Source organism: Lissotriton helveticus, chromosome 8, assembly GCF_964261635.1.
Source record: "Lissotriton helveticus chromosome 8, aLisHel1.1, whole genome shotgun sequence".
NCBI lineage: Eukaryota > Metazoa > Chordata > Amphibia > Caudata > Salamandridae > Lissotriton > Lissotriton helveticus.
Window position 1 is genome coordinate 1,695,334,746 of NC_136069.1, and position 13,670 is coordinate 1,695,348,415.

Sequence of the window (13,670 nt, forward strand, 5' to 3'; positions counted from 1 at the left end):
ACTTCAAAGTGTAAACTTACTCTCAAAAGTGTAAGTTACCTTTGTGTAGCAGAGCCTGAGATTTCATCTGCCTTCATTCAGTGCCAATGTGAATATTTTCTAATTGTCTCTCTTTTGAGTGTTTTTTGGGCCAACTTGTTTAAGACGTACATTATAGTGGACTATATGGTCAATGAAATCTTGTTCTGGGGTAATATTTTGTAGTGCCTGAGGGAAGCTTGAGAGTATCCAAGATCCTCAAATCTTTTCCCCACAATTGGTGGTTATCCAGTAGTGAGTAGTGCATAGGAGTATGTGACCTGACCAGACATCCTATATTGATTGGGGGGTCTCGGTTCTACCTTCTTTTGCAATAAGTAGATCTAATGTGGCACCTTTTGTGTGGGTGGGAGTCAACCACAGTTGTTGCCTACTATTGTCACCTAAAAATGAAAAAAGAAGGGTTGTGGAGGAATGCAGCTGTAAGTGGGAATATTTAGTTCTGTATGGTACATATAAATATTGGTAACCCTGGGGAATCAGGTGATTTGGTAAAATAGTGCATTTGTTGCCTCAATTTCATTACCAACACATATTGGTGATTTCTCATATTACCCCGGTTTGATTATTATGATATGCTTGATTAGTCTTAGCAGTTGAGTGTTGTGTAGCATTATAATGCCACACACTTCAAAAAACAACATCCATTTCTTTTAACGTCTAGATTCCAAATCCGGTATTACAGGGATGTGCTGGCCATGGTTTTTGCTGTAGAAGAAATAAACCGGACTCCAGACCTATTGCCAAACATTACCCTGGGCTTCCAGATCTATGATTCCTGCACTTCCCAGATCATGGCCATTGGAGCGCTTCTAGAACTGCTCTCAGGGAGGCAACACCCTGTCCCTGGGTACACATGCCATTCCGGCCCAATGCCAGCAGGTCTTGTTGGGGAAGTCCTGTCATCTACCTCTGTCCCACTGGCCAGGATTTTAGGTCTCTATCACTTCCCTCAGGTAAGTCAACTGCATGCAGTGATTTGCGTAGAATATGTTGAGGTCCACAAGCATGTGTAGGGAACTGAAGGTACCAACACGATAGTAGAATGCCACATTACTGCTAACTCTTGCGTAGCCCATTTTAAAATTGATTTTGCCCCAGATAAAGAAAGTAGGGGCATAGTATCAACAACTAGCGATATTTATCGCTAAATGAGCGTTGCGATATGTTTTTATTAGCAACGTTTATCTCTGAAGCGATAAAATATCCGGCGATAGCGGCAAAATGCATGAATATCGTTAGGAATTCAGCGATATTCAGGCATTAACGCCAATAGGGGCTTAACCTGAATATCCACCTCCCATTGTATATATAGGTTAAGAATTGGTCAGAGCAGGTGTTAGGTTTTTGGCGATATACGCCGGCGTTGATAATAAGCGATAGCAATGTTAGCGACTGCTTTCAGTTGCTAACAGGTTGGGTACGCCCACTTTGCGTGTCATTAGCGATAAATATCACTGACATGCAAAGCTGGCCCCAAACCGGTTGCTATCACCTACAAGCTGTCGTTAAACTGCTTTTAGCGACACCTTGCTAATAGGGTGATAAAATTATAGCCGCTTTTCGGATGAAAACGGCTGCAAAAGCGGCGATAATCTCATATCGCCTGTCTTGATAATATGCCCCCATGTGTCTTAGTTACTCAATAAAATATGTAAATGTTAAGCGTTCAATTGAAATCTATTAAGTTATAAATTCTATTCTCTGGGACCTAATGGCATCCTGGTGGATGTATTTAAAAAAAAATGTGACATTTTGAGCCATGTTACTAATAGATGCATTTTGAGCATCAACTAGGAAGGAATTTCTCAGATTGTGGAGTGAAGGAGTAATAGTCCTGAGTTGCTGTCTAACAAATTTATTGATTGATTCCACCAATAAAATATTGGAATAGTGGAATATGGAAATATTGGGCTGTGTCCTTTTATCAAGAAATAATTTTCAATCTGGCTTGCAATATGGCTTTTGCCCCGGCCTGGACACGGTGGAGCAGTCTGTAAAATTTAACATTGCTCATGGGAAAGTATATCAAAGCCAGGAGAAGTTTTTTGCACATGACCTTATGAATCTCTCTTGAACATTTCACACTGTAAATCTCACAAAACTATGGTCCATGCTGCAAAGGATGGGAGTTGAAGTTGCTTTAGTATCTTTAGCTCATATATTTACACAAGAATACAACAGTAAAGGTACATTATGGACGGGGGGGTAGATTCACCTACTCTACGTTCCAATCTTGGAGTGAGGCGCGGCTGCATCCTGGCATCGTAATTGCTTTTTCTTTATATAAATAATGTAGAAAAATATCTAGTGAACAAGTGAAATGACCTCCCGCACGTCAGGAAGTGCCCGGTACCCATTCTTTTATACTCAGATGTCACAGTCTTTGAAAACCATAAATGGTTTACATATCATTTTAGTAGCTTTCACTTCTTTTATGAACAATCTAGATTTAAAAGTGAATGTGTCCTAGTCCTTTACAATGATTAGTGATCCAAAAATTCTATTTCTAGGGTACACACTATAGGTGGGTGTGAAATCTCTAAGCTAATAACATTTAACTATTTAGATATTACTTTTGACTCCGATAAGAGGACATTTATTGAATTAGAAATCTAAGTTGCCTCAAGGGCAAATTAAGTCATTCTAAGGATTGCCACTAAACTAGGACATACACCAAGAAAGGAATTGCTATAGGTATATGAATGCAAAATTATTCCAGCATATACTTAAGCTGTGGGAGTCTGAGGCTATATATAAATTCTCACAAATTCTGAAGATTGAAAACAGATTCCTAACCAGGCTCTTTACATTCCAAAAAAGTACTACAACTTTAATTTGTCATAATGAACTAGGGATGAGCTTTTTGTTTTCGCAGCATAAAAATTGCCTCTTCATTGTTCGTGCTTAAGATTTGGTGGTTACCTAAAATTGCCTTGAAAAGGCTTATTTTGTAGGACTGTGCTGCTCTTGATAATATGTCTAACATTCCATGCTTACATTATGGGAAACAAACCTTCACTGAAATAGGAGAACAAGAATATTTTAGTACCCCTAATGTTACTACTGTAAAATCTTAGCATTTTTTCATTAAGATATTTAGGTCATGAGGTGAACAAACTCAACCATGTTAAAATATTGAAGGAACTTCCTGGAATCCTGGAAAAAAGTGTTGATGCCAGAGTTGACAACATGTGATACATATTTTGGTCAAGAAGTCAGGTATTGAACGAATTACACCAAAGAAACATAGTGGCATATTACCAAGGGCGATTATCGCCGCATTAGCGGGACTTTTTCCCGCTAATACGGCGATAATTTTATCGCCCTATTACCAAGCTGTCACTAACACCAGTTAGCGACAGCTTGTAGGCGATAGCGGGCATTTAAAGTGGGAGTGCCTAAATGTCAGCGACTGAAAACAGTCGCTGCAATCGCTATCGCTATCGCCTATGATCAACACAGGCATTGTTTTGGAAATATTCGCGCTAAGTGCAAATATCTCCAAAAGCTAACGCCTACCCTGACCAGTTCTTAGCCATGTTATCCAATGAGAGGTGGATAACATGGCTAAGAGCATTGTCACGGTAATACATGAATATTGCTGTATTGACAGCAATATTAACGCATTTCGCCTGTTTTTTATCACTTCTGAGATAAACCTTGCTAACAGCAAGGTATCTCAGCGATAAAACCAGGTGAAGGGCGGCAATAGAAATATTCCCGCTAAGCCAACACAGCGATAATTATCGCTAGTTGTTGGTAATATGCCCCATAGTTTTGATCATTCAAGGCAGCACCATTACCCTAAAATAAGGATGATGTATGAGCTTTTCTAATAACATCTGAATTTCAAAGTTTAATAAATTGGGCAATTGTTGAAATTTGTTTTCAAATTGAAACAATCTTGAAATTATCAAGCTACTTTTAAGAGAATTAAAGAAGACATCTGTAAATCACCACCATGACATGGATGTGATCCAAAAGCCAAATGTTTTTTTGAAGCTAATACTAGTGGTAAAGGGTTAGGTGCTGGGTTGCCACAGCTGCATACCATGGATAAAAGGAAGTTACTGAATTTGCTTCACATGCTCTAACATTTTGTAATTATAATGATATAATATATATATATATATATATATATATATATATATATATATATATATATATATATATATATATATATATATACATATATATATATATATATATATATATATATATTACCTACTGGCGGTCGCCAGTAGGTATATATAGTTAGGATTTTTTCTCTATGGGATTTTTGAAAATTCTATGTCTAATAACTTTTGGCGTTTGTGGACGGAATTGGCTGAAATTTTCAGGAAAATGGCACATTTTGTTTCTGAGCAGCCCTTGAAAATTTGGGGGGGGTTCGTCAAGGGGGGGCCGAGAACAAAGGGGGGTCCCAAAACGTGTTTTTAACATTGAGTTTTCCATAGGGCGGTTGGCCTCACTTTTAGCCCGAACGGCTGAATGGATTTGCACGAAACTTGGCAAAATTGTAGGGACTGGTAGCCCGGTGTGCCTTTTGTAGGTCTCAATATATGTGCTCCAGTGGATTTTGAGAAATTAACGTTTAAAAAAAGATATATATCTGTAACAGCGGACCTGGCAGCGTCCCAGGACGCGTACTTTACGCGCAGCGGAGCTTTGTGAAGCGAAGCTGATTGGTTCTCCGGCGTCTGTCAACATTCCAAAAAGTCCGTAGCGGCCGCCATCTTGTCTCTCGGTAGGATCGAGAGACAAGAGGAGGTCAAAACAAAGGGGGAAATAACTATAAGGGGGCATAGTAGATCCTCGCTGACCCCCTAGGTTTGATGTGGAGGTTTTAAAAGGGCCCCGCGGGGCAAAAAAAAATAATAATAATAATAATCGAACGGCTGAATGGATTTGCACGAAACTTGGCAAAATATTAGGGACTGGTAGCCCGATGTGCCTTTGCTAGGTCTCAATATATGTGCTCCAGTGGATTTTGAGAAATTAACGTTCAAAAAAAGATATATATCTGTAACAGCGCTCCGCTTCGCGTAACGGAGGTTTGCGAAGCTGATTGGTCATTCTGTCACTGGGCTATAGTTGGGCTACATCTGGCTGATATTTGGGCTACATTTGTTTTTTTGTGTGTCTGGCGGCCATCTTTGGGCTACATTGGGCTACATTGGGCTTCATTGGGCTACATTGGGCTACATTTGGGCTCCAACATATATATAGGCCAATGTAGCCCAATATATATTTTTCAAAGTTAATTTTCGTAAAAACCACTGGAGCATATATCTTGAGACATAGCAAAGGCACATCGGGCTACCAGTCCCTACAATTTTGCCAAGTTTCGTGGAAATCCATTCAGCCGTTCGAGCTAAAAGTGAGTCCAACCGCCCTATGGAAATGAAGGAAATGAATGGGTAATTTGTAATTAGCAAATAGCTAATCGCAAACTAGGAATGGTAAAGAATCACTATTTATTCCTTAAAGTTCGCTATTTAGGAAATGCAAAAAACTTTGATGATACATATGGCGGTTCATCTCTAACAAGATAAGAAGCATAGGGATACATTTATGATGACTGGCGCATCACCAGGGATGTGTTAGTCATTCTGTGCCGCTGTTCCGTCACCTATGGTGTGCTGCATTTACAATGCGGCGCATCATGGGGCAAAAACAGCACAGATGCGTGATGTATCTGTGCCGTAAAGGTGGCGCATTGCTGGAGTTGTATCGCAAGTGTGATGAAGCTCCAGCAAGGGTCGGGGGTGCCCCTGTCGCAGGGTTTCTGTTCTCACACAGAACTGTAGACAGAGGATTGGAACCTCGGCGAATTAGGGTGTCCCAAAACTCACGTTAGTAATCAAAAACTCCTTAGCAAGCTAGGTACAGTGTCACATTGGATATAACAAACTCTCAATGTTTAGACAATCCAGAATATGAACTTATAGTACCTCAGGATACGTGGAACTCATGAACAGTCGGTCGTTATATATTTCTTAGAAACCAGAACATGGAGTTAAGAAGAACACATGTGTATTTGAAATGTTTATTTACTAATGCCGTCTTCTCAGGCGTAGTATCTTAGATAATACAAGTACACATATTATCAGTAGCAAAATTACCAGCATAGTTACTAGTACATAAAAAGCGAATGGTGATAGTATGTTAACATGCTGTAAATGAATAAGAGTTAGCAACACTTATAAGCAGCCGCGGGCCGTGGAGGGAGTTACGGTGAGGCAGGGAGGCGGGGAGGGGGAGAAGCAGGGTGGAGAATACAAGTACACATATTATCAGTAGCAAAATTACCAGCATAGTTACTAGTACATAAAAAGCGAATGGTGACAGTATGTTAACATGCTGTAAATGAATAAGAGTTAGCAACACTTATAAGCAGCCGCGGGCCGTGGAGGGAGTTACGGTGGGGCAGGGAGGCGGGGAGGGGGAGGGGCAAGGTAGAGAGGGCTCCACCCTGCTTCTCCCCCTCCCCGCCTCCCTGCCTCACCGTAACTCCCTCCACGGCCCGCGGCTGCTTATATCTCACCCTCCCTAATACACATATTATATTATTTGCTAAGAAGGTCTCTTTGTGTTGGTTTAGGGCGTGCCCATACTTTAGTGTCTTAGATTTGAAGGAATCACATCAGCATACACCAGCTCTCTCTTCATGTGAACCGCATCAACTGTTGTGTATGTGTGTTCGGCAAAGCAATATAAAACCCGCCTCATGCCCAGAATTGGCAGAAGTTGCACTTATGTTATGAGTATGAAGTCGTGGAGATCAGACCTCATAACAATTCTGTATCGTGTTGTTCTTGAAACTTTAGCACTCGCTGTACAGATATAGTTTAACAAGCAAAGCAGATAGTAGAGCAATAACATATTTTTCTCATGTAAACCACGATGAACTACTAGGTGGAAAGCTAAAGCAACAACTAAGTGTCGTGTGCAGAAGTTGCAAAAAAGGAAAAATGGCGTTTACACCGGTAATGAGCCCATGCTAACTTAACACGGTGTAAAGATATCCAGGACCTACATGACACCTCCCCATGATCCGGAAACGAACTGAATAAGATAATAGAAGTGCCATCTCATGAGAGCAGATTGCAAGTTTATATGTGGACGGTCCGCAAGGTAAAGCATTAAAAACTAGGAAAATTTAATGCTAAAGAAAAATAAAACAGCCAAGTACTTTATCGAGTCTTAAGCCAATAGGCAAGGTAAATAATAAAAACTTGACAAATAAGTCAATGAATTGTCAATGAAATGCTAGTACTCAGCATATCAAACATGAAAAAGGTCTATGACATAACTGTGTATGCAAAATAAGCTGCAACAGCCTCCAATAGGAAGTCACCGTCTTCATCCGAAAACAGTTCAGCCATCCAATATAAAAGCGGAAAAGAACATACGTGCTCTCCCAGCACCGGATCCTCTATCACCATCAGAGGACAGCTCGGTGGGTTTTCAAGAAAGCTCTGTTCCAAGAAAGACTGTGCTGCCGCCAGTAAATTCCAGGGACCAAGTAGTCCATGCATCAATGCCACAGCCATATTCCTTTCGCCAGGACAAACCAACTCGTGAGTAATGATAGGAGTCATCAGCTGATTAAAGTCGACGTCAGGAGAAACCGGTCCGCAGAGACACAAATCAATGGCCCAATCGAAATCACAGGTCAGGCAGTGAAATACAGGCTGGACACAGGTGAAGTAGGAGAATCGAAAAGATAATCCATATGCCGTGCTTAATATCGCCAACGGCATTGTGCCATAATATTCTAGCATGCGATTGCGGAACAGTGTCAGCAGCTGCAGGGTGGGAGGTTGCATAGGAGGGACATCCATATTTAAAAATGTAAAAAAGCACAAGAGCGTCCGCTGGTAATGCAAGTAAAAATGCCAATCCACGAACCAGAGTGGAGAAAATAGAATGAAAGGAAGCAGGGATGACTCCAAAGATTTTCTCAAATGAAGTCACGAGACCACTGGTAACAACTTTAAAAAAGTGCGCCAGGGTCTTTGTGGAGGATGCGTTAAAGATAGTCGGAACCATCTTGCTGAAATTGAAAGGCAAATCTGAATTAAAAGTATTCCTTTTATCGTAACAGTAAGTGAACGGGTTATTTGCTGCAGAAATGTTCTATTTCCTCCCACACATGAACATAGGGAGTTTTCAATCTGGCCACAAATACCAACCTTGGGACAGATTTCAACGGCATGGCAAGAATAAGAGCTCTTTTGTCTCAGAGAGAGGTGGCCTTGAGTTCGGCCCGTGAAACTTTCGTGCTTCACATAGCGAACACCCGTACAGAGGTGCAGACCCTTTTCAATTAACTCAGAACAATCTTCATTATTGAGCATCAAATAACTACCATTTTCCAACAACTTGAACGTGGGGATGATAGCAGGAACTGGCGTGCCTTGCAACACGCAAGCCATATTTGGTCGGTGTTTGTTGCATGAACCGTGTAACTGTATGTGCCTACACATTAGTGAATGATCTGGCGTCTCAGTGCATTCCTCTCCATTCAGATAAACTTCTTGATCATCTTTGAAACATCTGTATGTGTATGGAAGCGACCAGACCTCATGAAGAAAAGCACTACCTAAAGGTTCATAACGACCTATTGGTATATATTTCATACAATTTGAAAACTTATATAAAGCAAAAGGCAGCGTTATTAAACCGTGGATAAGGCACGTTGCCAAAAAACCCGCAATCCTCTGCTGATGATGTCAGTGAGCATGTCATGAATGATGTAATATGTGACATCATCAGCAGTGGATTACGGGTAATAGTATCTCTAGTTTACTCCCCTATAGCTGTCTTTCTTTTAACATAAGTGTCTGTTTCCTTCCCTTATACTTACTGTTTTTGGTTCGCTTCTGGTTCGCGTACCGGCGAGCGAACTGGGAAGCGAACTAAGAGAAATAGAGGTTGGCACAGTTCCAAATATTGTACCAATTTTTTAATAACGGGGAGGTAGTTCTGAAAAGAACTTTTTTTTATTGTTTTTGTTGTTTTATATTTTTTTTATTATTTTTCGGAACATTTTTTTACTTTTTTTGAATTTTTCTGAACAGTTTTATATTTTTTTGGGTTTTTCTTGGAGGGGGCAATGAAAACGATTCATTGTAAAGGGCTCAACAGGAGCAACAAAACAAAAAAAGAAGTATTTATTATTTTGGGCGTTTCGTACAAACTTGCATATGATAGTCAATAGCTCTGTTGATCAGAGTGATGCTTTTTTCTCCGTAGGAAATGAATCCATCGCAAAATACGCAGATGTGTTTTACTTCACCAAATTTCATTTGTATATTTGGCACCATATCCCTGCCCTCTGGTCCCGTTACTTCCGGTACAACAGATCTTCTGGCCATAATAGGGAGATTATCTAGGTCGTTCCGAAACTGTGCAGCACTGTAGTTGTTAGGATGCCACCTAGTCATATGGCGATGCATTGTGTAGTTTCCGAAACTGTATTTTTTCTCGGTTCCTCTGGACAGTCTATCTTGACATATAAGGCAAGTTACGTATCTTGCATTTACTTTTTTCTGACCTTTGGGAATTTAAAAAAATTGCCAAATGAAGTTTTCTTTCCGGTGAGACGTCCTGGGCTGCTCAGGCAAAAACTGCCTCTCTTCGTGCTCGTCGTCCTGTTCCTCTTCTTCTTCTTCTTGTTGAATTATAACTTGAGCAGGTGGTCCACTCTTCCTTGGATGTGGTGGAGGTGGTGGGGAAGCACCAGCTGAAGCTACTAAAGAAGCCATTGCTCAGTGATCACAAAGGGTCTTTCTCTCACAATGATGAAAGTCAGAGTGAGGAAAGAAGGAGGGATTTTCATCATTTGGGAAAAACAACAGTTCTCAACCAATCAAAAGTGTTCATTTTAGATTATATGACCTAGTCTTACATCATTAGGAAACCAAAAGTGAAATGAACCAATGAAAAGTGTTATTACCAAGTCACATGACTTGCTGTGTTTACGTTAAGCGCTTTGCAGGGCCTCCCGGTTTGCTTCCAGAAACCTGCGCTTTGCGACTCGCTTCGCGTACCAGTTCGCTAACGTAGCACGTCATATGACGTATCACGCGACAACGTGAAACGTCATGCGGACGGGAGGCGTCACGATGTTGTTTTCTAACGCGGCACTTGCGGTAAAGAAACGTTTAGCGGCTCGCGGTCTATTTCGCGGCATCAAGGTCAGCTAACGGGAAGCTTCCCGATTCGCGAAGCGGGAACGAAGAAAAAAAAATATTTAAAAAAAAAATTATTCATAAACATATAAAATATATTTTTGGATTTAAAGAAGAATACATTTTACAGCTACAGATATTAGCTGTTAAAAAACCAATGAAATTCACAGAAAAAACCATAGGTTATAGACCATATATAGTTAGGAATTAGCATTTACAAAACCTTGAAAATTCACTGAAAAAACCATAGGTTATAGACCATATATAGTTAGGAATTAGCATTTAGAAAACCTTATTTTACTCACACAAAACCATTGAAATTCCATATATAGTTAGTTGCACTAACTATATATCGCGCACCCGCAATCCACTGCTGATGATGTCACATATTACATCATTCATGACATGGTCAGTGACATCACTGATGACATCACTGATGACATCTCAAATGACATCACTGATGACATCACTGATGACATCTCATTTGACATCAATGACCACATCACTGATGATATCATTCATGTGACAATACAATGCATCTCCTCACATTTTAATATAACCTCTGTTTCACCCAGTGTTAAAAAGAGAGTATAATTTTTGAAACCATTGACACACCAATACTAGTTACTACATACGCACTCACTGATTGCTACGTCTACACACACCTTCACTCATTCACCCATACAATCATTCAAACATACAATCACTCATCTTTACAACACTATCATATGCACTCATACACCTATACAGACACTCACAGTCTGCCACTCATCCATGGAGTTACTCACACACCTAGTCAGTCCTGTAAAGAATCAATGACACTTCCATTTTCTTGTCTATACAGTTAAACATAGAGCACCTTACATTTTCAAACATATACTAACACATACTTACCTTCTTATACAATCATTGATACAAGTACAGATTGATCTGCACAGAGTCACACACCTCCCAGCTAGCCACACACACACTCAGTCTCCCATACAAATACTTGGGCAATCAATCAATAACCCATATAGTTACTCATATAGCTACTGATCAACACATGCAGCAGTTTACAGAACAACAGACATAATGATGCACAAATTAAGACAGTTTAGTCACTAACCCATGCAGTCAGTGAGACACATTTAATCACTCACTCATACAGTCAGTCATGCACCTACTAAATCCTTCGTCCAGACACTTACACATCCACTCATTCTTCAATATGTAAGACATATTTAAACTTTATAGAAACAAAAAATCACTGGATGTTGTTATCAGTGATGTCATCAGTGATGTCATTTGAGATGTCATCAGTGATGTCATCAGTGATGTCACTGACCATGTCATGAATGATGTAATATGTGACATCATCAGCAGTGGATTGCGGGTGCGCGATATATAGTTAGTGCAACTAACTATATATGGAATTTCAATGGTTTTGTGTGAGTAAAATAAGGTTTTCTAAATGCTAATTCCTAACTATATATGGTCTATAACCTATGGTTTTTTCAGTGAATTTTCAAGGTTTTGTAAATGCTAATTCCTAACTATATATGGTCTATAACCTATGGTTTTTTCTGTGAATATATATATATATATATATATATATATATATATAATTATAATATATATAGAGAGACATAGAGAATCTGGGATGTGTATAGGGATTTAATCATTCTAGGCAGTTGGGGGATCTCCTATTTTGCTATGCAGGGATCACAAGCCTCTCACAAAGACTTTGACTACAAAGCAACTTTATGGTGCTTCTCCTAGAACTGCCAATTGTCTATGAAACTCTTAGATTATAACTATAAGGTATGGTATAGGCTTGGATTTAAAATAAAGCAGCGGCTATCTTGAGCCGTATGCCCTTGCCTATCGAAGAAATGGTGAAAGATGAATGGAATGGAAATTCAATCACAATGTTGGATAGGAAGAAAGATGGGTAGAGTATTACAGAGCAGGAATGGGAAGAAGTTGGAAAAGATAGAATATTGATGGAAGTAGTGAAATGTGTTGGAAAGGGATGGCTAAGGAAAATTCAGTTTAAAGGCACAAGTGCAATTTGGGAAGTTAGAGATGAGTGGTCCCTGGAAAATGGTTTATTGAAGGGAAGTGGAAAATCAATACCTCCTTGTAACTTCTGGTACATTGTAATACATGCATGTTGTGAAAGTCATCTGGGAATTGTAAAAACTAAACTCTGGGTGAAAGAATGGTATTAGTAGTCAGGATTCGACCAGGAAGTAGACATACGTGAACATGATTGTACACAATATAAACATTCTGATAAATCACCACTCAAGTGCGGATTTCCTCAACATCCTATTGTGAGCCTGAGTATGCCACTGGAGAGGCTTGGGATTGATGTAATGGGACCAGCGCAGGATGAGGGGAAGAGTGTCAAGTATGTTTTTGCCATGTTGGATCATTTTTCCAAGTGGCTGGAAGTAGAAATTTGGCACAGGGCAGATGCTAACACTGTGATGAAGTTTGTGTATCCTGTGGGTTAGATTTACAAGTGGAGAGTGATACCATACCATCACTTTTAGCGACGTTCTGGTGGCGCTATGCCCTTCTCCATATTTACAAAGCGGCGCAAAACCACTTTGGATCGATTAACTACACCTTGTAAATAGTCCCCTTTACACACATTACTTTGCATGAAAGGGGTGTGCAATGGGTGTTGCTCTGCACATTCCACCATGGCACCCATTGTAAACCTGAGGAGGTGCCAAAACCTAACGCCATGCAATAGTAGCCATTAGAATGGTGCAATGAGGAGAAATACTTGAATTCTCCTCATTTTTTATTTATCTATCTGTGTTGCATTCTGCAGTGCACATGAAAAGATCAAATTGACAATAATGATTGTTTATGTGCAGAAAGGGACACCTTCTTGCACATAAACCATCCTTCCTTGTGCAAAGGAGCCTTCATTGGTGCTAGGCCGCTATATTTAGCACCATCGCTAGGGTGATATTGGAGGCAATTAATGTTAGAAATGTTTCAATGAAGTGCAATTGAATATATCACAAGAATACATCTGAATATCATCCTGCAGGAAATGACTGTGTGCACCTCTTCAACAGGGTGTTAAAAGGAGTTATTGAGTTATCAAAAAGAGAGAAACTCAGTTGCGAGAAGTACGTGAAAAGAATGGTTTGGGCATACTAAATTGAAGCTAGTGAAAGTACTGGCCTGCGTCCATCTGTGTTAATGAGAAGCAGGTTACCAGTGACAAAGGATAATTTAGGATGTATGTCCAAGGCAAGGATTGGTGATCAGATTAGGTGAGGAAGATAATCATCATGGCACACATGGTGTATAAGAAAATGTATGATTAACTCCATGGTGTTAAGGCAGTAGATTTACAAGTGAGAGACCGAGAAAGGGTGAAGAAGAGTGATTTGCGAGGAAGGGTGAGAGTAGATTTTTCTC

The 13,670-nt window shown here is 39.9% G+C and overlaps 1 protein-coding gene across 1 annotated transcript in view; it reads left to right on the forward strand.

The window, feature by feature from the left end:
• The window catches only part of LOC144774128 (extracellular calcium-sensing receptor-like), a 44,746-nt gene that overhangs the window by 7,031 nt on the left and 24,045 nt on the right, over nt 1–13,670 (forward strand). Inside the window, exon 3 of the mRNA XM_078659151.1 lies at nt 704–995. Within this exon, the coding sequence (XP_078515277.1) occupies nt 704–995 (292 nt within the window). The remainder of the gene's footprint in view (nt 1–703; nt 996–13,670) is intronic.